Below are 23,959 nucleotides of genomic sequence, written 5' to 3' on the forward strand. Positions count from 1 at the left end.
AATCTAGAAGAAATAATGATTTGTCTTTGTTAGAAATATAGCTTGGTCCAATTTGTTATATATTCTAACAAAGTGTAGATTGGATTTTAACCTATTTAAAACATGTCATCAAAATTCTAAAATTAATCTTAATCAGGAAAAATTACTAATGATGTTCCATAAATTCTTTTTTTAAGTTTTTCTCTTCTTTTTTTCGGTTGAATTTTGAATTTTAAAGAGTCGAAATTGAAGATAAACTATGTTTCAAAATTTAATTGTCATTTTTTTTCGTCTTTTCTCCTCTTTTAAACCGTTCAATTAAGTGTAAATATAATTAATTATTAATAATAACATAGAGTTAAAGGTAAATTGAGCAAATTGGCTATTTCTGGCAATTTATTTAAGTGTGTATCAAACTGGTAGCCCTTCGCATTAATCACTACCCAAGAAGTAGCTCTTGCTTTCAAAAAGGTTGCTGACCCCTGCTTTAGATGGTGCAGGTGAGTGCATGTTGGAATGGAAGATGGTTTCCTCTTGCAGAGAAGCCGGCGCTGATGCAACAGCCCAAAGTGAGCATGAAAGTAGAAAGTCTTAAAAGCGTAGCGAGAGAGAAAAGAGAGCCAGTCAAATCTTAAGGTAAACATACACCAGGGGCCTGCAAAGACTCTCAGTCAGCCAATGGCAGCTTGTTTAAACGCGCTTTGGCACACTCCAGTCTTCTCAAAAGCTCTCGTCTAAATCTTCTGCCAGCTTGTGGAAAATTCTCCCCGCACTGCATCAAACCCGCTCGGTCTCTGAGAGACCCTCCAGAACTGAGTGAGATGCAACAATAGGGAACTTGAATAAAGTTCCCCCTTTTGTGTCCACCAAAAAGTACACACTGAAAAATGTTGGGTTAAAAAAGAAAGCAATTTTAACTCAACTGCTGGTTCAGAATAGGACAACCTCCTTATTTGAGTTATATTACTCAACATTTTGGGTTTTTTTCCAACCAACTTCTGCATTGAATTATTTAACCAAAAAGTTAAGTTATTTGTGTTGGACGTGGCAGATGAAGAGAGCAGTTTAGTTGTATGTTATGGTTTGTGTGAGGAGGCGTGGCCTGCAGCCCTGCAGCGAGGCGGGGTGTGCGTAGATGCCCCACCTGGCCGCAGTTGTCTGATCACCTGTCACTCTACAAAAGGGCAGCAGCCGAGAAGGACGGGGTGGGAGAAGTTGGAGTTGTTGTAGTTGGAGAAGTTGGAGTGGACGATCGCGAGAGAACCCGAGACCGAGCACCAGCGAGACGGAGACGGAGACGGAGACGGAGACGGAGACGGAGACGGAGACGGAGACGGAGACGGAGACGCGGGAGGCTGGAAAGCAACCGGAAGAGCGCGACTGTCACCGGAGGCGAGTGCTGACAAGCAGAGGAGCAAGAGAAGAGTTTATTGCAAAATAAACAAAATCTCAAACCTGCCACGCCTATCTTGTCCGTCATTGGTGGTCCGTGGAACCCGAAGGTGCGAGTAATCCACAGTTTGGTTTTAAAAAAATAAGATTTTGGGCATTGTTTAATTCCTTAAAAAAAAAGTGCAGTTCCCCTTTAAGGGACGGATTCCAGTTATATATTGTTATTTCCAGATAAACGCGGATATTTTTTTATTTATATATTGTTATTTGCAGATAAACACTGACATTTATTATTTATATATTGTTATTTACAAATAAACACTGATATTTAATATTTATATATTGTTATTTACAGATAAACACAGACATGTATTATTGATATATTGTTTGTTATTTACAGATAAACACTGACATTTATTATTGATATATTGTTATTTACAGATAAACACTGACATTTATTATTTATATATTGTTATTTACAGATAAACACTGACATTCATTATTGATATATTGTTATTTACAGATAAACACTGACATGTACTATTTATATAGTTATTTACAAATAAACGTTGACTTTTTATTTATATATTGTTATTTACAGATAAACATTGACACTTATTATTTATATACTGACATTTATATTATTTATATATTATTTACAGATAAACACTGACATTGATATTATTTATACATTGTTATTAACAGATAAACACTGACATTTATTATTTTATATTGTTATTTACAAATAAACACTGACATTTAAATTATTTATATATTGTTATTTACAAATAAACACTGACATTGATATTATTTATATATTGTTATTTACAGATAAACACTGACATTTGTTATGTATATATTGTTATTTACAGATAAACACTGACATTATTTATATATTGTTATTTACAGATAAACACTGACATTTATTATGTATATATTGTTATTTACAGATAAACACTGACATTTATATTATTTATATATTGTTATTTACAGATAAACACTGACATTTATTATGTATATATATTGTTATTTATAGATAAACACTGACATTTATTATTTTTATATCGTTATTTACAGATAAACACTTACATTTATTATTGATATATTGTTATTTACAGATAAACACTGACATTTATTATTTATATATTGTTATTTACAGATAAACACTGACATTCATTATTGATATATTGTTATTTACAGATAAACACTGACATGTATTATTTATATAGTTATTTACAAATAAACATTGACACTTATTATTTATATACTGACATTTATATTATTTATGTATTATTTACAGATAAACACTGACATTGATATTATTTATACATTGTTATTAACAGATAAACACTGACATTTATTATTTTTATATTGTTATTTACAAATAAACACTGACATTTAAATTATTTATATATTGTTATTTACAAATAAACACTGACATTGATATTATTTATATATTGTTATTTACAGATAAACACTGACATTTGTTATGTATATATTGTTATTTACAGATAAACACTGACATTATTTATATATTGTTATTTACAGATAAACACTGACATTTATTATGTATATATTGTTATTTACAGATAAACACTGACATTTATATTATTTATATATTGTTATTTACAGATAAACACTGACATTTATTATGTATATATATTGTTATTTATAGATAAACACTGACATTTATTATTTTTATATTGTTATTTACAGATAAACACTTACATTTATTATTGATATATTGTTATTTACAGATAAACATTGACATTATTTATTAATTGTTATTTACAGATAAACACTGACATTTGTTATTTATATATTGTTATTTACATATAAACACTGACATTGATATTATTTATATATTGTTATTAACAGATAAACACTGACATTTATTATTTTTATATTGTTATTTACAAATAAACACTGACTTATTATTTATATATTGTTATTTACAAATAAACACTGATATTTATATTATTTCTATATTGTTATTTACAAATAAACACTGATATTGATATTATTTGTATATTGTTATTTACAGATAAACACTGACATTTATTATGTATATATTGTTATTTATAGATAAACACTGACATTTATTATTTGGATATTGTTATTTACGATAAACACTGACTTATTATTTATATGTTGTTATTTACAAGTAAACACTGACATTGATATTATGTGTATATTGTTATTTACAGATAAACACTGACATTTATATTATTTATATATTGTTATTTACAGATAAACACTGAAATGTATTATGTATATATTGTTATTTACAGGTAAACACTGACATTTATTATTTATATATTGTTATTTACAGCTGAAATTGAGCAACATTAATCGCCTGACCCTCTTGAATTCATCATTTACTGAGAGGACGACTTTCTGAGACAAAAGCCTGACTTTTTATGAACAATTTGTTACACTTTATTTTAGAAATAATATAGTTTTGTATATGGCTGATTTGTATTTCAATTACTTGCTTTTTAGTAAAAGAACTGTGACCTGTTATTGTGTGTTTATTGACATGATATCAGTGTAGAAACATAGTAGACCACTCCTCCATACGTCATCAGCCTGATTTGTATAAAGTACCTCAACTGTGAAATGCGGTGGAAACGTAGAGAGCCAGGAACCAGAGGTTCCAGGAATGAACACGTTGTTAAAAAGGTTCCTAATAAGACCATAACAGACTTATTAGGGAACAGATGTGTATGAGCGGTTAATGGTGTGGCCTGTCACTGACAGACCCCTGGTTTGATTCCCCTATACGATCTTTAAACCAGGCACCGGAACTATCCCCATCATTCTGCCCACTACTCCGAATAACCACATAAGTCACGCCTACTGAGCAGACATTCAAGCAAGCACTTATTTCACCAAATGTACCCACACACCAACCGCCCAACCACTTAAATGATCAAATTGCCAACAAAGTAAATAACATATCATTTGCTTACAAAGCAAAAACCTAAGCCAAGCAGACAACAAACAACTCATCAAAAGATGTAAACACAACAACTTACGTTTCCACTAAATTCCCAAATTTCCAGGAAGTTCCCATTGAAATGAATGGGACATTTTTCCAGGTTGCACAATTCCCACATTTTTCAACCTATTCCACCCATCCTGGACATTCAAACTAACACTTTCCCAAGTTCAATCCAAATTCCGGTTTTCCTGGAAATTCACACTCTTCACCATTCCAACTATTCTTACATTCACATCACATTCTGTCAGCATTTCAGTTTAACTTCAGCATTGGAGCATTCACAAGCAATTCCTTCAGGAATTGCCTCATCTAGTTCCAACAAGAACACTTTTTCTAAGTGTCAAAAAGTCTGACATTTTTTGGTCAAAAAGTCTGGATTTTTTCCGAGTGTCAAAAAAATTGGGATTTTTTTGTAAGTGTCAAAAATTCGGGATTTTATGTAAGTGTCAAAAAGTCAGAATTTTTTGTGAAAAAGTCTTGATTTTTTCTAAGTGTCAAAAAGTCTGGATTTTTTTCTAAGTGTTGAAAAGTCTGGATTTTTTTGAAGTGTCAAAAGTCGGAATTTTTTTTGTCAAAAAGTCTGGATTTTTTCTAAATGTCAAAAAGTCTGGATTTTTTTTCTGTGTCAAAAAGTCGGGATTTTTTTGAAGTGTCAAAAAGTCGGGATTTTTTTGAAGTGTCAAAAAGTCGGAATGTTTTTTGTCAAAAAGTCGTTTTTTTCCCAAGTGTCAAAAAGTCAGGATTTTTTGTAAGTGTCAAAAAATCTGGATTTTTTTACTAAGTGTCAAAAAGTCGGGATTTTTTCTAAGTGTCAAAAAGTCGGAACTTTTTCGAAGTGTCAAAAAGTCTGACATTTTTTTGTCAAAAAGTCTGGATTTTTTCTAAGTGTCAAAAAGTATGGATTTTTTCTAAGTGTCAAAAAGTCTGAAATTTTTTGTCAAAAAGTCTGGATTTTTTCTAAGTGTCAAAAAATCTGGATTTGTTCTGTCAAAAAATCTGGATTTGTTTTAAGTGTCAAAAAGTTGGGATTTTTTTTTAGTGTCAAAAAGTCGGAAATTTTGTTAAGTGTCAATAAATCAGGATTTTTTTCTAAGTGTCAAAAAGTAGGGATTTTGTGTAAGTGTCAAAAAGTGGGAAAGGTTTTTGTGAAAAAATCGGGATTGAAAAGGTCCAAAATTTCACATTTATTTACAACAAATAATGCATCTTTGTTCATTCTAAATTTGCCAGAAAAAAGTCGGAATTTTTTTTGTCAAAAAGTTTGACATTTTTCTAAGTGTCAAAAAGTCGGAAATTTTTTTGTCAAAAAGTCCGACATTTTATTGTCAAAAAGTCGGGATTTTTTCTAAGTGTCAAAAAATCAGGATTTTTTCTAAGTGTCAATAAATCAGGATTTTTTCTAAGTGTCAAAAAGTCTGAATTTTTTTTGTCAAAAACTCGGGATTTTTTCTAAGTGTCAAAAAATCAGGATTTTTTCTAAGTGTCAATAAATCAGGATTTTTTCTAAGTGGCAAAAAGTCGGAAATTTTTTGGTGAAAAAGTGGGGATTTTTTAAGTGTCAAAAAATCGGGATTGAAAAGGTCCAAAATGTCACATTTATTTACTACAAATAATCCATCTTTTTTCGTTCTAAATTTTCCAGGAAAAAGTCTGAAATTTTCTTGTCAAAAAGTCTGGATTTTTTTAAGTGTCAATAAATCGCAATTTTTTTTTAAGTGTCAAAAAGTTGGACTTTTTCTAAGTGTCAAAAAGTCTGGATTTTTTATCAAAAAGTCTGGATTTTATTGTCAAAAAGTCTGGATTTTTTTCTAAGTGTCAAAAAATCGGACATTTTTTTGTCAAAAAGTCGGACATTTTATTGTCAAAAAGTCGGGATTTTTTGTAAGTGTCAAAAAGCCTAGATTTTTTACAAGTGTCAAAAAGTCTGGATTTTTTTGTCAAAAAATCTGGATTTTTTTGGTCAAAAAATCTGGATTTTTTTTGGGTCAAAAAGTCTGGATTTTTGGACAAAATGTCTGGATTTTTTGGTCAAAATGTCTGGATTTTTTGTCAAAAAATCTGGAATTTTTTTGTCAACAAATCTGGATTTTTTTTGGTCAAAAAATCTGGATATTTTTTGGTCAAAAAATCTGGATTTTTTTGGTCAAAAAATCTGGATTTTTGGACAAAAAGTCTGGATTTTTTGGACAAAAAGTCTGGATTTTTTTTGGGTCAAAAAGTGTGGATTTTTTTGGTCAAAAAGTCTGGATTTTTTTGGTCAAAAAGTCTGGAATTTTTTCTAAGTGTAAAAAAAGTCTGGATTTTTTTTAAGTGTCAAAAAGTCTGGTTTTCGGACATTTTTTTGTCAAAAAGTCGGACATTTTATTGTCAAAAAGTCGGGATTTTTTGTAAGTGTCAAAAAGTCTAGATTTTTTTACAAGTGTCAAAAAGTCTTGATTTTTTGGTCAAAAAATCAGGATTTTTTTTTTTGTCAAAAAATCTGGATTTTTTTTGTTAAAAAATCTGGATTTTTTTTGTCAAAAAATCTGGATTTTTTTTGTCAAAAAATCTGGATTTTTTTTTTTGGTCAAAAAGTCTGGATTTTTGGACAAAATGTCTGGATTTTTTGGTCAAAAAGTCTGGATTTTTCTGTCAAAAAATCTGGAATTTTTTTGTCAACAAATCTGGATTTTTTTTGTCAAAAAATCTGGATTTTTTTTGGTCAAAAAATATCGATTTTTTTTGGTCAAAAAATATCGATTTTTTTTGGTCAAAAAATCTGGATTTTTGGACAAAAAGTCTGGATTTTTGGACAAAAAGTCTGGATTTTTTTGGTCAAAAAGTCTGGATTTTTTTGGTCAAAAAGTCGGGATTTTTTTGGTCAAAAAGTCTGGAATTTTTTCTAAGTGTAAAAAAAGTCTGGATTTGTATTAAGTGTCAAAAAGTCTGGTTTTCGGACATTTTCTTGTCAAAAAGTCGGACATTTTATTGTCAAAAAGTCGGGATTTTTTGTAAGTGTCAAAAAGTCTAGATTTTTTTACAAGTGTCAAAAAGTCTTGATTTTTTGGTCAAAAAATCAGGATTTTTTTTTTTGTCAAAAAATCTGGATTTTTTTTGTTAAAAAATCTGGATTTTTTTTGTCAAAAAATCTGGATTTTTTTTGTCAAAAAATCTGGATTTTTTTTTTTGGTCAAAAAGTCTGGATTTTTGGACAAAATGTCTGGATTTTTTGGTCAAAAAGTCTGGATTTTTCTGTCAAAAAATCTGGAATTTTTTTGTCAACAAATCTGGATTTTTTTTGTCAAAAAATCTGGATTTTTTTTGGTCAAAAAATATCGATTTTTTTTGGTCAAAAAATATCGATTTTTTTTTGTCAAAAAATCTGGATTTTTGGACAAAAAGTCTGGATTTTTGGACAAAAAGTCTGGATTTTTTTGGTCAAAAAGTCTGGATTTTTTTGGTCAAAAAGTCGGGATTTTTTTGGTCAAAAAGTCTGGAATTTTTTCTAAGTGTAAAAAAAGTCTGGATTTGTATTAAGTGTCAAAAAGTCTGTATGTTTTCCTAAGTGTCCAAAGTATTGTGAATAGTTGAGCGGCATGGCCGCCCTACAGGTGCTCCACCTGCTGCGCCCCCATCAGCATTACGCACAGCGGCAGTGAACAAAGTGACATATCCGGCTCCCACGGAGCAATGCAACGTGTGGCAAGAAGGTCGCGCGCGGACACCTACTGGGGACTTTTGGGGTAGAAAGGCAGCGTGACGTGACTGAGATCGTGGATGTCGAAGGCGGTGGGCTCGGCCGAGATGGCCTGCCTCTTGGTGCGCTGCTGCTCGCAGTGCAGCTCCGTCTGCTTGTGGACTTGCTGCGTGGCCGGCTTGATGACGGAGCGGTACTTGTCCAGCTCGGTCTGCAGCTTCTGGATCAGCTCGTCCTTCTGGTCCAGCTCCAGCTCCAGCTCGTCGATGAGCGCGTCGCGCTGCCGCAGCTCCTCGATCTTCTCCTGGAGCGCGTACTGCAGGTCGCGCAGGGTGCCCATGGCTCGGCGGAAACTTCTTCACACGGGAGTGGGGGTCCTCGCTCCTCTGCCGCGCCAAGGGGGAACTTTATCCGGCATCAACAGCCTCGCTCGCAGCCCCCTCAAGCCTCCGCCTCCACCTCCTCCGGTGGCCGTTTACGCGGAGCTATGCGCGCTGGAACCCGCAGCTGACATGCTGTGCTCGGTCACAACCACGCAAAGTTTCTCCCTCTATCCTCCTCCCACACACTCTCTCTCTCTCTCTCTCCCCCTCTCTCTCTCTCTCTCCCTCCCTCTCTCTCTCTCTCTCTCTCTCTCTCCCTCCCTCTCTCTCTCTCTTCCACGCAGATCCGCGCACGTCAGCCGGGCAGCTGCGTGGAGACAAGGGCGCCTGCAGGAATCTGAGGCGCAGTGCAGCCGAATAAGAAGCATCCTCCGCGGGCACACCTGCTGTCATTTCCCGCGGAAAAAACACCCTTTCAACACTGGAGCTCAGTGTAAAAAAAAAAAAAAAAAGAGGCATCACCACCGTTGCCACCGGAAGTGGAAATGTCACATTTATTTACTACAAATAATGCATCTTTGTTCATTCTAAATTTGCCAGGGACTTATGTTGACAGTCAGAGGATCTTTGACGAGTGTTAAAAACTGAAGAGTACCTCTGTTACATAGAGGATCTTTGATTTGTGGTAAATAGGGCCTTGGAAAACTGCTGTTTTTGTATCGTATAGAAGATCTTTGACGAGTGTTAAAAACAGAAGAGTAACTCTGTTACATACAAAATCTTTGATTGGTGGTAAATAGTTCACTGAAAAACAGCATTTTTGTATATAGAGGATCTTTGACGAGTTAAAAAAAGAAGAGTACCTCTGTTACATAGAGGATCTTTGATCTGTGGTGAATAGGGCCTTGAAAAACAGGTGTTTTTGGATGATATAGAGGATCTTTGACGAGTTAAAAAAAAAAGAAGAGTACCTCTGTTACATAGAGGATATTTGATCTGTGGTGAATAGGGCCTTGAAAAACAGGTGTTTTTGGATGATATAGAGGATCTTTGACAAGTGTTAAAACAGAAGAGTACCTCTGTTACATAGAGGATCTTTGATTTGTGGTAAATAAGTCCCTGAAAAACAGTATTTTTGTATATCGTATAGAGGATCTTTGATGAGTGTTAAAACGTAAGACTGCCTCTCATACATAGAGGATCTTTGATTTGTGGTAAATAGGTCCTTGAAAAACAGCAGGTTTTTTGAAATTATATAGAGGATCTTTGACGAGTGTTAAAGACAAAAGAGTACTACCTCTGGTACATAGAAAATCTTTGATTGGTGGTAAATAGTTCACTGAAAAACAGCAGTTTTTATATATAGAGGATCTTTGACGAGTTAAAAAAAAGAAGAGTACCTCTGTTACATAGAGGATCTTTGATCTGTGGTAAATAGGGCCTTGAAAAACATCAGTTTTTTTAAATATAGGATCTTTGATGAGTGTTAAGAACCGAAGAGTACCTCTGTAACATAGAGGATCTTTGATTTGTGGTAAATAGGGCCTTGAAAAACTGCTGTTTTTGTATCGCATAGAGGACCTTTGACGAGTGTTAAAAACAAAAGAGTAACTCTGTTACATTGACAATCTTTGACTTGTGGTAAATGGGTCCTTGGAAAACTGCAGTTTTTATATATCGTAGAAAGGATCTTTGACGAGTGTTAAAAACAGAGGAGTACCACTGTTACATAGAGGTGGTAAATATGGCCTTGAAAACAGGAGTTTTTAATATCGTATAGAGGATCTTTGACAAGTGTTAAAACAGAAGAGTATTACCTCTGTTACATAGAGGATCTTTGATTTGTGGTAAATAAGTCCCTGAGAACCAGCATTTTGTACATCAAATAGAGGATCTTTGACTAGTGCTAAAAACAGAAGACTACCCTAATATATAGAGGATCTTTGATTTGTGGAAAATAGGTCCTTGAAAAACAGGAGGTTTTTTTATATCATAGAAGAGCTTTGACAAGTGTTAAAGAACAGAAGACTACCTCTAAAACATAGAGGATCTTTGATATGTGGTGAATTGGGCCTTGAAAAACAGGATTTTTTATATCGTATAGAGGATCTTTGACAAGTGTTAAAACAGAAGAGTACTACCTCTGTTAGATAGAGGATCTTTGATTTGTGGTAAATAGGCCCTGGAAAAACAGCAGTTTTCATATCGTATAGAGGATCTTTGACGAGTGTTAAAAACAGAAGAGTACCTATGTTACATAGAGGATCTTTGATAGGGCCTTGAAAAACAGCAGTTTTTAGATCATATATAGGATCTTTGACAAGTGTTAAAACAGAAGAGTAGCTTATTGTACATAGAGGATCTTTGATTTGTGGTACATAAGTCCCTGAAAAACAGCATTTTGTATATCGTATAGAGGATCTTTGACAAGTGTTAAAAACTGAAGACTACCTCTAATACATAGAGGATCTTTGACTTATGGAAAATAGGTCCTTGAAAAACAGCAGTTTTTTTTATATCATAGAAGATCTTTGACGAGTGTTAAGAGCCGAAGACTACCTCTAAAACATAGAGGATCTTTGATTTGTGGTAAATAGGGCCTTGAAAAACAGCAGTTTTTATATCGCATAGAGGATCTTTGACGAGTGTTAAAAACAGAAGAGTACCTCTGTTACATAGAGGATCTTTGAAATGTGTTAAATAGGGCCTTGAAAAACTGCTGTTTTTGTATCGTATAGAGGATCTTTGACGAGTGTTAAAAACAGAAGAGTACCTATGTTACATAGAGGATCTTTGATAGGGCCTTGAAAAACAGCAGTTTTTAGATCATATATAGGATCTTTGACAAGTGTTAAAACAGAAGAGTACCTTTTTGTATATAGAGGATTTTTGATTTGTGATAAATAAGTCCCTGAAAAACAGCATTTTGTATATCGTATAGAGGATCTTTGACAAGTGTTAAAAACTGAAGACTACCTCTAATACATAGAGGATCTTTGACTTATGGAAAATAGGTCCTTGAAAAACAGCAGTTTTTTTTATATCATAGAAGATCTTTGACGAGTGTTAAGAGCCGAAGACTACCTCTAAAACATAGAGGATCTTTGATTTGTGGTAAATAGGGCCTTGAAAAACAGCAGTTTTTATATCGCATAGAGGATCTTTGACGAGTGTTAAAAACAGAAGAGTACCTCTGTTACATAGAGGATCTTTGAAATGTGTTAAATAGGGCCTTGAAAAACTGCTGTTTTTGTATCGTATAGAGGATCTTTGACGAGTGTTAAAAACAGAAGAGTACCTATGTTACATAGAGGATCTTTGATAGGGCCTTGAAAAACAGCAGTTTTTAGATCATATATAGGATCTTTGACAAGTGTTAAAACAGAAGAGTACCTTTTTGTATATAGAGGATTTTTGATTTGTGATAAATAAGTCCCTGAAAAACAGCATTTTGTATATCGTATAGAGGATCTTTGACAAGTGTTAAAAACTGAAGACTACCTCTAATACATAGAGGATCTTTGATTCGTGGTGAATAAGTCCCTGAAAAACAGCAGGGTTTTTTTTATATCATAGAAGATCTTTGACGAGTGTTAAGAACCGAAGACTACCTCTAAAACATAGAGGATCTTTGATTTGTGGTAAATAGGGCCTTGAAAAACATCAGTTTTTATATCGCATAGAGGATCTTTGACGAGTGTTAAAAACAGAAGAGTACCTCTGTTACGTAGAGGATCTTTGATTTGTGGTAAATAGGTCCCTGAAAAATAGCAGTTTTTATATCATATGGATAATCTTTGACGAGTGTTTAAAAACAGAAGAGTACCTGTAGATTTAGAGGATCTTTGATTTGTGGTAAATACGTCCTTGAAAAACAGCAGTTTTTATACCATTTAGAGGATCTTTGACAAGTGTTAAAACAGAAGAGTACCTCTGTTATTTAGAGGATCTTTGATTTGTGGTAAGTAGGGCCTTGAAAAACAGCAGTTTTTTTTAATCTCACTTAGAGGATCTTTGGTGAGTGTTAAAAACAGAAGAGGGTCTTTGATTTGTGGTAAATAGGGCCTTGAAAAACATCAGTTTTTTAAATATAGGATCTTCGATGAGTGTTAAAAACCGAAGAGTACCTCTGTAACATAGAGGATCTTTGATTTGTGGTAAATAGGTCCTTGAAAAACATCAGTTTTTTAAATATAGGATCTTTGATGAGTGTTAAAAACCGAAGAGTACCTCTGTAACATAGAGGATCTTTGATTTGTGGTAAATAGGTCCCTGAAAAACTGCAGTTTTTATATCATAAAGAGGATCTTTGACGAGTGTTAAAAACAGAAGAGTACCTCTGTTACATAGAGGATCTTTGATTTGTGGTAAGTAGGGTCTTGAGAAACAGCAGTTTTTTTAATCTTATATAGAGGATCTTTGACGAGTGTTAAAAACAGAGGAGTACATAAAGGATCTTTGATTTGTGGTAAATAGGTCCTAGAAAAACAGCAGTTTTTTGAAATTATATAGAGGATCTTTGACGAGTGTTAAAGACAAAAGAGTACTACCTCCGGTACATAGAAAATCTTTGATTGGTGGTAAATAGTTAACTGAAAAACAGCAGTTTTTATATATAGAGGATCTTTGACGAGTGTTAAAAAAAGAAGAGTACCTCTGTTACATAGAGGATCTTTGATCTGTGGTGAATAGGACCTTGAAAAACAGGACTTTTTGGATTATATAGAGGATCTTTGACAAGTGTTAAAACAGAAGAGTACCTCTGTTACATAGAGGATCTTTGATTTGTGGTAAATAAGTCCCTGAAAAACAGTATTTTTGTATATCGTATAGAGGATCTTTGATGTGTGTTAAAACATAAGACTGCCTCTCATACATAGAGGATCTTTGATTTGTGGTAAATAGGTCCTTGAAAAACAGCAGGTTTTTTTAAATTATATAGAGGATCTTTGACGAGTGTTAAAGACAAAAGAGTACTACCTCTGGTACATAGAAAATCTTTGATTGGTGGTAAATAGTTCACTGAAAAACAGCAGTTTTTATATATAGAGGATCTTTGACGAGTTAAAAAAAAAGAAGAGTACCTCTGTTACATAGAGGATCTTTGATCTGTGGTGAATAGGGCCTTGAAAAACAGGTGTTTTTGGATGATATAGAGGATCTTTGACGAGTGTTAAAAACAGACTACCTCTATTACATAGAGGATCTTTGACTTATGGAAAATAGGTCCTTGGAAAAACAGCAGTTTTTTTTATATCATAGAAGATCTTTGACGAGTGTTAAGAGCAGAAGACTACCTCTAAAACATAGAGGATCTTTGATTTGTGGAAAATAGGGCATTGAAAAACAGCAGTTTTTTAATGTCATATAGATCTTTGACGTGTGTTAAAAACAGAAGAGGATCTTTGATTTGTGGTAAACGCGGCCTGGAAAAACAGCGTTAAAATGTAATATCGGAAATTATCGGTAACGGTTTTTTCTAAGTGTCAAAAAGTCTGACGTTTTTTTGTCAACAAATCGGGATTTTTTTAAGTGTCAAAAAATCTGGGGGTTTTTCTAAATGTCAAAAAAATCTGGATTTTTTCTAAGTGTCAAAAAATCTGAATTTTTTTTGTCAAAAAATCAGGATTTTTTCTAAGTGTCAAAAAGTGGATTTTTTCTAAGTGTCAAAAAGTCTGGATTTTTTCTAAGTGTCAAAAAGTCAGGATTGTTTTAAGTGTCAAAAAGTCTGACATTGTTTGTCAAAAAGTCTGGATTTTTTTGTCAAAAAATCGGGAATTTTTCCAAATGTCAAAAAATCTGGAATTTTTCTAAATGTCAAAAAATCTGGACTTTTCTAAATGTCAAAAAATCTGGATTTTTTTCTAAATGTCAAAAAATCTGGATTTTTTCTAAATGTCAAAAAATCTGGATTTTTTTCTAAGTGTCATAAAATCAGAATTTTTTTTGTCAAAAAGTCGGATTTTTTTTAAGTGTCAAAAAAATCGGAATTTTATTTGTCAAAAAGTCGGGATTTTTTCTGAATGTCCAAAAATCGGGATTTTTTTCTAAGTGTCAAAAATTGGATTTTTTTTAAGTGTCAAAAAGTCTGGATTTTTTTTAAGTGTCAAAAAGTCTGGATTTTTTCTAAGTGTCAAAAAATCTGACATTTTTTGTCAAAAAATCTGACATTTTTTGTCAAAAAATCTGACATTTTTTGTCAAAAAATCTGGATTCTTTTTGTCAAAAAGTTGGGATTTTTTTGTCAAAAAATCTGGATTTTTTCTAAGTGTCATAAAACCGGAAATATTTTTGTCCAAAAAATTGAGATTTTTTCTAAGTGTCAAAAAAATCCTGGATTTTTTCTGAGTGTCAAAAAATCTGGATTTTTTCTAAATGTCAAAAAATCTGGATTTTTTCTAAGTGTCATAAAATCTGAATTTTTTTTGTCAAAAAGTCGGGATTTTTTTTAAGTATCAAAAAAATCCAGGATTTTTTCTGAGTGTCAAAAAATCCGGATTTTTTTCTAAGTGTCAAAAAGTCTGGATTTTTTATAAGTGTCAAAAAGTCTGGATTTTTTTTCTAAGTGTCAAAAAATCTGACATTTTTTGACAAAAAATCTGACATTTTTTGTCAAAAATCCTGGATTTTTTTGTCAAAAAATCTGGATTTTTTTGTCAAAAAATCTGGATTTTTTGGTCAAAAAGTCGAGATTTTTTTGTCAAAAAATCTGGATTTTTTGTAAGTGTCATAAAACCGGAAATATTTTTGTCAAAAAAATTGAGATTTTTTGTAAGTGTCAAAAAAATCCTGGATTTTTTTCTGAGTGTCAAAAAATCTGGATTTTTTCTAAATGTCAAAAAATCTGGATTTTTTCTAGGTATCATAAAATCGGATTTTAGTTTGTCAAAATGTCGGGATTTTTATTAAGTGTCAAAAAAATTCTGGATTTTTTCTGGGTGTCAAAAAATCCGGATTTTTTTCCAAGTGTAAAAAAATCTGGATTTCTTTCAAAGTGTCAAAAAATCTGAATTTTATTTGTCAAAAAGTCGGGATTTTTTCTGAATGTCAAAAAATCTGGATTTTTTCTAAGTGTCAAAAAGTCTGGATTTTTTCTAAGTGTCAAAAAGGCGGAAATTTTTTAGCCAAAAAGTCACTTTCCAAAAAAAAAAATCATTAAAAAACAAACATCCTCCCACAGAGGCCTTCTTAATTAATGAATGGCATTCCTTTTATTCACAGACGCAAGGAGAAAACAAAACAACAACAAAAACCTAACCAACATTCTTTATCTAATCTTGTGTGTGTCTGCCATCCATAAAGTCATCCGCCGGCGTTGGGCTGTGCACAAATCCAGGGAGGAATAAACTGCCAAGGCCAATCAGATAGGATGGAGAGTTAGTGGGCTTTAAAATAAAACAGCAATTACACCACACTGCAGAAGGGACACATTGGGGTGGGGGGTTAAACAGGGCTGAGTAGGGGGGGTAAAATAAGATAGGAGGGTTTAAAGTGTAAAAGCATGCAAAGAAACATGTCACTGCACAGGAGGGTCTGTTAGGACGGGCTGCAGCTGCCCTCTAGTGGTGGATCAGGGGATCAACTGCAGCCCAAACAACAGGAGGTGGCCTGCAAGCGTCACGTGGTGGCTTAGAAACAATTGATGTGAGCCAACTAGGCCAGAATACCCATGCATCCCTTTATGATGCATTACTTCCTACCCTTTACATGGGACTTGGGAACATCCCTCGGTCTTTCTTCACAGGACTGACATCGACTATAACAATTGAACCCAATAAGCTACATAAGTCAACAGTGGCACCGCCCTCCGAAAAGGGAAGTTTCATGCAGCCGGCCAGCTATTAAAATGTCAGCTGTGTCGTTAAGTTTGCATTATGTCCAAAGTCTGGCCCGAGGATCATTTTTGTGGACTGTGATTTATTCATTTTTTAACGGTTTAATACAACCGGGACCTTAAGCCAGGGGTCGGCAACCCAAAACGTTGAAAGAGCCATATTGAAACTAAAAATCCAAAAAACTAATCTATCTGGATCCGCAAAAAAATGAAAAGCCGTACGTAAGTGTTATAATGAAGGCAACACATGATGTAAGTGTCTGTATTAGCTATATTAGCCTACTATCAAAATGATTTAAAAAGTCTTATACAAGTGTTATAATGAAGGCAACACATGATGTAAGTGTCTATATTAGCCTACTATCAAAATGACTTTAAAAGTCTTATATAAGTGTTATAATGAAGGCAACACATGATGTAAGTGTCTATATTAGCTATATTAGCCTACTATCAATATGACTTTAAAAGTCTTATATAAGTGTTATAATGAAGACAACACATGATGTAAGTGTCTATATTAGCTATATTAGCCTACTATTAATATGACTTTAAAAGTCTTATATAAGTGTTATAATGAAGGCAACACATGATGTAAGTGTCTATATTAGTTATATTAGCCTACTATCAAAATGACTTTAAAGTCTTATATAAGTGTTATAATGAAGGCAACACATGATGTAAGTGTCTATATTAGCTATATTAGCCTACTATCAAAATGACTTTAAAAGTCTTATATAAGTGTTATAATGAAGGCAACACATGATGTAAGTGTCTATATTAGCTATATTAGCCTACTATCAAAATGACTTTAAAAGTCTTATATAAGTGTTATAATGAAGGCAACACATGATGTAAGTGTCTATATTAGTTATATTAGCCTACTATCAAAATTACTTTAAAAGTCTTGTATAAGTGTTATAATGAAGACAACACATGATGTAAGTGTCTATATTAGCTATATTAGCCTACTATCAAAATGACTTTAAAAGTCTTATATAAGTGTTATAATGAAGGCAACACATGATGTAAGTGTCTATATTAGTTATATTAGCCTACTATCAAAATGACTTTAAAAGTCTTATATAAGTGTTATAATGAAGACAACACATGATGTAAGTGTCTATATTAGCTATATTAGCCTACTATCAAAATGACTTTAAAAGTCTTATATAAGTGTTATAATGAAGACAACACATGATGCAAGTGTCTATATTAGCTATATTAGCCTACTATCAAAATGACTTTAAAAGTCTTGTATAAGTGTTATAATGAAGGCAACACATGACGTAAGTGTCTATATTAGCTATATTAGTCTACTCTCAAAATGACTATTCTACACATTTTTACAAAATTAGAAAACATTAGTAAATCAGAGGCTACTCAGAAGGTGAGACAACTCCTGGTAATGACTGGCTTTTAATGGCCAAAGGTATAGATGGGTGTGTCCAACTTAAAGGAAATGACAGGCTGTCTTCTCCTAATAGATTCATTACTATCTTTGGCAAGCTGGGTAACGTTTGCTGTGGTCTGGAACAACATGGCACACAAGCAACTAGCTGAAATGCAGCCAATATTACATACAGATAGTGTGTCATGAGACATGCAAAACTAAATTGTACATAAAGAGGATATCAAATGAGCTCAAATATAGCTACAAATGAGGCATAATGATGCAATATGTACATAAATAGCATGTTAGCATTGATTAACTTGCAGTCATGCAGTGACCAAATATGCCTGATAAGCACTCTACACAAGTCAATAACATCAATAAAGCGCACCTTTGTGCATTCACGCACAGCATAAAACGTTTGGTGGACAAAATGAGACAAAGAAGGAGTGGAAGATTTTACATGTAAACAAACTGTTGCGTCACAGTACACACTATGGTGAGTTCAAGAACCGTCGAAATTAGTCAGACAAAACGATGTTCACCAGATAGTGTCATCAGTGAAGCATACACACAAACATATTCAACAGTGGTAGTTCTAAGCATTGGGAAGGTTTGTGTCATGTTTGTTCTCAAACAAAAAACATACTAAACCAGAAAAATTATTTTTCCCCCATTTTTATCCATTTTCAATCCTTTTTTAAAAATGCTCCAGGGAGCCACTAAGGCGGCACTACAGAGCCACATGCGGCCCGAGAGCCTTGGGTTGCTGACCCCCGCCTTAAGGGGGTAGAAATGGAGCTCAACTTGAACCCCTGCCAGAAAAACATAATACAACTCTACTTGATCAGTGAAGGCCTCGTTTTGAGGAAAGGGTCATGCTAACATTTTATCCAGGAGGAGACTGAGGACCGCAAGAAAACAGAGCATTGCGGCAAAGTGGGGACTGTGGATGGATCGTACTTTAGAGTCCATTTCAAAATACAAAAACTGTGAAAACCAGGCCGCTTTAAAATGGATTAGTCAGAATGGGACGAGAGAACTAAACAAACAACAATGGCGAACAACTGCGTCTCCTGTGTTGGTTTCCCAACCAAGATACACATTTTATCCAGGAGGAGACTGAGGAACGCAAGAAAACAAAGTGATTCTTTAGAGTCAACTTCAAAATAGAATGAAAACTGAAATATAGATCGTGTTAAAATGCATCGGTCAGAACAGGACAAGATAAACAACAATGAAGGACTTCTGTACTGATTTCTCAGCAAGGATACACATTTTATCCAGGAGGAGACTGAGGACCGCAAGAAAACAGAGCTTTGCAGCAAAGTGGGGACTGTGGATGCATCGTACTTTAGAGTCCATTTCAAAATACAAGAACTGTGAAAACCAGGTCGAGGATTCGTCAGAATTGGACGAGAGAACTAAACAAACAATGATGAAGAACAACCGCGTCTCCTGTGTTGATTTCCCAGAAAGGATACACATTTTATCCAGGAGGAGACTGAGGATCGCAAGAAAACAGAGCTTTGCAGCAAATTGGGGACTGTGGATGGATCGTACTTTAGAGTCCATTTCAAAATACAAGAACTGTGAAAACCAGGCCGTGTTATAATGGATTCAACAGAATGGGACGATAGAAGTAAAGAAACAACGATGAAGAACAACTGCGTCTCATATGTTGATTTCCCAGAAAGGATACACATTTTATCCAGGAGGAGACTGAGGAACGCAAGAAAACAGAGTGGATCATTCTTTAGAGTCAACTTCAAAATAGAATGAAAACTGAAATATAGGTCGTGTTAAAATGCATCGGTCAGAACGGGACAAGATAAACAACAATGGAGGACTTCTGTACTGATTTCTCGGCAAGGATACACATTTTACCCAAGAGGAGACTGAGGACCGCAAGAAAACAGAGCTTTGCAGCAAAGTGGGGACTGTGGATGCATCGTACTTTAGAGTCCATTTCAAAAAACAAGAACTGTGAAAACCAGGTCGAGGATTCGTCAGAATGGGACGAGAGAACTAAACAAACAACGATGAAGAACAACCGCGTCTCCTGTGTTGATGTCCCAGAAAGGATACACATTTTATCCAGGAAGAGACTGAGGACCGCAAGAAAACAGAGGGGATCATTCTTTAGAGTCAACTTCAAAATAGAATGAAAACTAAAATATAGGTCGTGTTAAAATGCATCGGTCAGAACGGGACAAGATAAACAACAATGAAGGAGAACTAGGGTCTTCTCTACCAATTTCCCAGCCAGGATACACATTTTACCCAGTAGGAGACTGAGGACAGCAAGAAAACAGAGTGGAGAGTGTGAAGGATCATTCTTCAGAGTCAACTTTAAATAAAAATGAAAACTGAAATCTAGGCCGTCTTAAAAACTCTCATAAACAACAATGGAGGACTTCTGTACTGATTTCTCAGCAAGGATACACATTTTACCCAGGAGGAGACTGAGGACCGCAAGAAAACAGAGCTTTGCAGCAAAGTGGGGACTGTGGATGCATCATACTTTAGAGTCCATTTCAAAATACAAGAACTGTGAAAACCAGGTCGTGGATTCGTCAGAATGGGACGAGAGAACTAAACAAACAACGATGAAGAACAACTGCGTCTCCTGTGTTGATTTCCCAGAAATGATACACATTTTATCCAGGAGGAGACTGAGGAACGCAAGAAAACAGAGTGGATCATTCTTTAGAGTCAACTTCAAAATAGAATGAAAACTGAAATATAGGTCGTGTTAAAAATGCATCGGTCAGAACGGGACAAGATAAACAACAATGGAGGAGAACTATGGTCTTCTCTACCAATTTCCCAGCCAGGATACACATTTTACCCAGTAGGAGACTGAAGACAGCAAGAAAACAGAGTGGAGAGTGTGAAGGATCATTCTTCAGAGTCAACTTTAAATAAGAATGAAAACTGAAATCTAGGCCGTCTTAAAAACTCTGATAAACAACAATGGAGGACTTCTGTACTGATTTCTCAGCAAGGATACACATTTTATCCAGGAAGAGACTGAGGACCGCAAGAAAACAGAGCTTTGCAGCAAAGTGGGGACTGTGGATGGATCGTACTTTAGAGTCCATTTCAAAATACAAGAACTGTGAAAACCAGGTCGAGGATTCGTCAGAATGGGACGAGAGAACTAAACAAACAACGATGAAGAACAACTGCGTCTCCTGTGTTGATTTCCCAGAAAGGATACACATTTTATCCAGGAGGAGACTGAGGAACGCAAGAAAACAGAGTGGATCATTCTTTAGAGTCAACTTCAAAATAGAATGAAAACTGAAATATAGGTCGTGTTAAAAATGCATCAGTAAGAACGGGACAAGATAAACAACAATGAAGGAGAACTAGGGTCTTCTGTATCAATTTCCCAGCCAGGATACACAATTTACCCAGTAGGAGACTGAGGACAGCAAGAGTGGAGTGTGTGAAGGATCATTCTTCAGAGTCAACTTTAAATAAGAATGAAAACTGAAACCCAGGCCGTCTTAAAATGCATCGGTCAGAACGGGACAAGATAAACAACAATGGAGGACTTCTGTACTGATTTCTCAGCAAGGATACACATTTTACCCAGGAGGAGACTGAGGACCGCAAGAAAACAGAGCTTTGCAGCAAAGTGGGGACTGTGGATGGATCGTACTATAGAGTCCATTTCAAAATACAAGAACTGTGAAAACCAGGTCGTGGATTCGTCAGAATGGGACGAGAGAACTAAACAAACAACGATGAAGAACAACCGCGTCTCCTGTGTTGATTTCCCAGAAAGGATACACATTTTATCCAGGAGGAGACTGAGGACCGCAAGAAAACAGAGTGGAGAGTGTGAAGGATCATTCTTCAGAGTCAACTTCAGAAAAGAATGAAAACTGAAATCTAGGCCGTATAAAATGCATCGGTCAGAACGGGACAAGAAAACTAAACAATGGAGGACAACTAGGGTTTTCTGCACTGATTTCTCAGCAAGGATACACATTTTACCCAGGAGGAGACTGAGGACAGCAAGAAAACAGAGCTTTGCAGCAAAGTGGGGACTGTGGATGCATCGTACTTTAGAGTCCATTTCAAAATACAAGAACTGTGAAAACCAGGTCGAGGATTCGTCAGAATGGGACGAGAGAACTAAACAAACAACGATGAAGAACAACCGCGTCTCCTGTGTTGATTTCCCAGAAAGGATACACATTTTATCCAGGAGGAGACTGAGGACCGCAAGAAAACAGAGTGGAGAGTGTGAAGGATCATTCTTCAGAGTCAACTTCAGAAAAGAATGAAAACTGAAATCTAGGCCGTTTGAAAATGCATCGGTCAGAACGGGACAAGAAAACTAAACAATGGAGGACAACTAGGGTTTTCTGCACTGATTTCTTAGCAAGGATACATATTTTATCCAGGGGGATACTAAGGGACAGCAAGAAAACAATGGAGAGTGTGAAGGATCATTCTTCAGAGTCAACTTCCAAAAAGAATGAAAACTGAAATCTAGGCCATCTAAAAAATCCATTAGCTTGCAGTCATACACTGACCAAATATGCCTGATTAGCACCCCAACAAGTCAATAACATCAACAAAAGCTCACCTTTGTGCATTCACGCACAGCATAAAAGGTTTGGTGGACAAAATGAGACAAAGAAGGCGTGGCATAAAACACATCTTTCTGTGGCAGTGTCAGAGAAAGTTGTACATGTAAACAAACTACAGTGAGTTCAAGGACAGCTGAAATGAGTGGGACAAAACAGTGTCATCCGTGAAGCCTGTTTAACATAAACAGTGGGATTTCTAACAATTAGGAAGGTTGGTGTCATGTTTGTCCTCCGTCACAAATAGTGAAGTAACAAGTCCGGTCCCCTTGGTCCTTAGCTTTCTGGAAACGTGGCCCCCGAAACAATTCGGTTAAATGTCCCGAGCCTAGCAGTTACCCGTGTGTACATGTAATGTTACCGGTTTGTTTCTGACCTATAGAGTCAAGAGGAGAACCTACAGATCTCAGCATGTTACCCAGAGCATCAAGCATACATCCTGCCGTCATCAAAAAGGCCCACTCACTGTCCTTCAAAGCACCTCCGGGCTTTAAATTTCACCTCCCTAGCCATCCAGCTCAGCCCTTTTCCCTACGCAGATCAATAGAAACAGGATCCGCCGCTCCGTGTTGCGGTAATCCGATGAGCCGGGGCCCGCCGCCGACGGTTGGTGCCATGAACTAATGGTAGGAGGGCGGGGAAGTGGAGGTCCTGAGGGGGGCGGGGGGGGGGATGTCCAACCCATGTACAGTATGAATATATGACACACGGTGAAGAAGCCTCGAGTCACTATAAATGGTACACTTAAAGGCCTACTGAAATGATTTTTTTAAAATTTAAACGGGAATAGCAGATCCATTCTATGTGTCATACTTGATCATTTCGCAATATTGCCATATTTTTGCTGAAAGGATTTAGTAGAGAAAATCGACGATAAAGTTGGCAACTTTTGCTCGCTGATAAAAAAAAAAAGCCTTGCCTGTAGCGGAAGTAGCGTGACGTCACAGGAGCTAGTATTCCTCACAATTCCCCGTTGTTTACAATGGAGCGAGAGAGATTCGGACCGAGAAAGTGACGATTACCCCATTAATTTGAGCGAGGGTGAAAGATTCGTAGATGAGGAACGTTACAGTGAAGGACTTGAGAGGCAGTGCAGGACGTATCTTTTTTCGCTCTGACCGTAACTTAGGTACAAGCTGGCTCATTGGATTCCACACTCTCTCCTTTTTCTATTGTGGATCACGGATTTGTATTTTAAAGCACCTGGGATACTATATCCTCTTGAAAATGAGAGTCCAGAACGCGAAATGGACATTCAGTGCCTTTTATCTCCACGACAATACATCGGCGAAATGCTTTAGCTACGAGCTAACGTGATAGCATCGTGCTTTAACTGCATATAGAAACAAAATAAATAAACCCCTGACTGGAAGGATAGATAGAAAATCAACAATACTATTAAACCGTGGACATGTAAATACACGGTTAATGCTTTCCAGGCTGGCGAAGGTTAACAATGCTGTGCTAACGACGCCATTGAAGCTAACTTAGCAACTTAGCAACCAGACCGCACAGAGCTATGCTAAAAACATTAGCTCTCCACCTACGCCAGCCAGCCCTCATCTGCTCATCAACACCCGTGCTCACCTGCGTTCCAGCGATCGGCAGAAGGACGAAGGGCTTCGCCCGATGCGTTTGGCGGCCCGGAGACGTAGGAAGTCAAGGTGAGGTCGGCGGCTAGCGCGTCTGCTCTCCAACAAAGTCCTCCTGGTTGTGTTGCTGTAGTCCGCTGCTAATACACCGATCCCACCTAC

At 35.5% G+C, this 23,959-nt stretch overlaps 1 protein-coding gene across 2 annotated transcripts in view; it reads right to left on the minus strand.

Annotated features, from left to right (window-relative positions):
- LOC133657056 (cGMP-dependent protein kinase 1) overlaps positions 1–23,959 on the minus strand; it is a 634,377-nt gene that overhangs the window by 603,590 nt on the left and 6,828 nt on the right. Inside the window, exon 1 of one of the 2 annotated variants that reach the window (XM_062057943.1) lies at positions 8,084–8,519. The exons of the other annotated variant lie outside the window; for it this stretch is intronic. Within the exon in view, the coding sequence (XP_061913927.1) occupies positions 8,084–8,391 (308 nt within the window). The 5' untranslated portion in view covers positions 8,392–8,519. Of the gene's footprint in view, positions 1–8,083; positions 8,520–23,959 lie in introns of those variants that run through there. 2 annotated transcript variants of the gene reach the window in all.

Source organism: Entelurus aequoreus, linkage group LG09, assembly GCF_033978785.1.
Source record: "Entelurus aequoreus isolate RoL-2023_Sb linkage group LG09, RoL_Eaeq_v1.1, whole genome shotgun sequence".
Lineage (NCBI taxonomy): Eukaryota > Metazoa > Chordata > Actinopteri > Syngnathiformes > Syngnathidae > Entelurus > Entelurus aequoreus.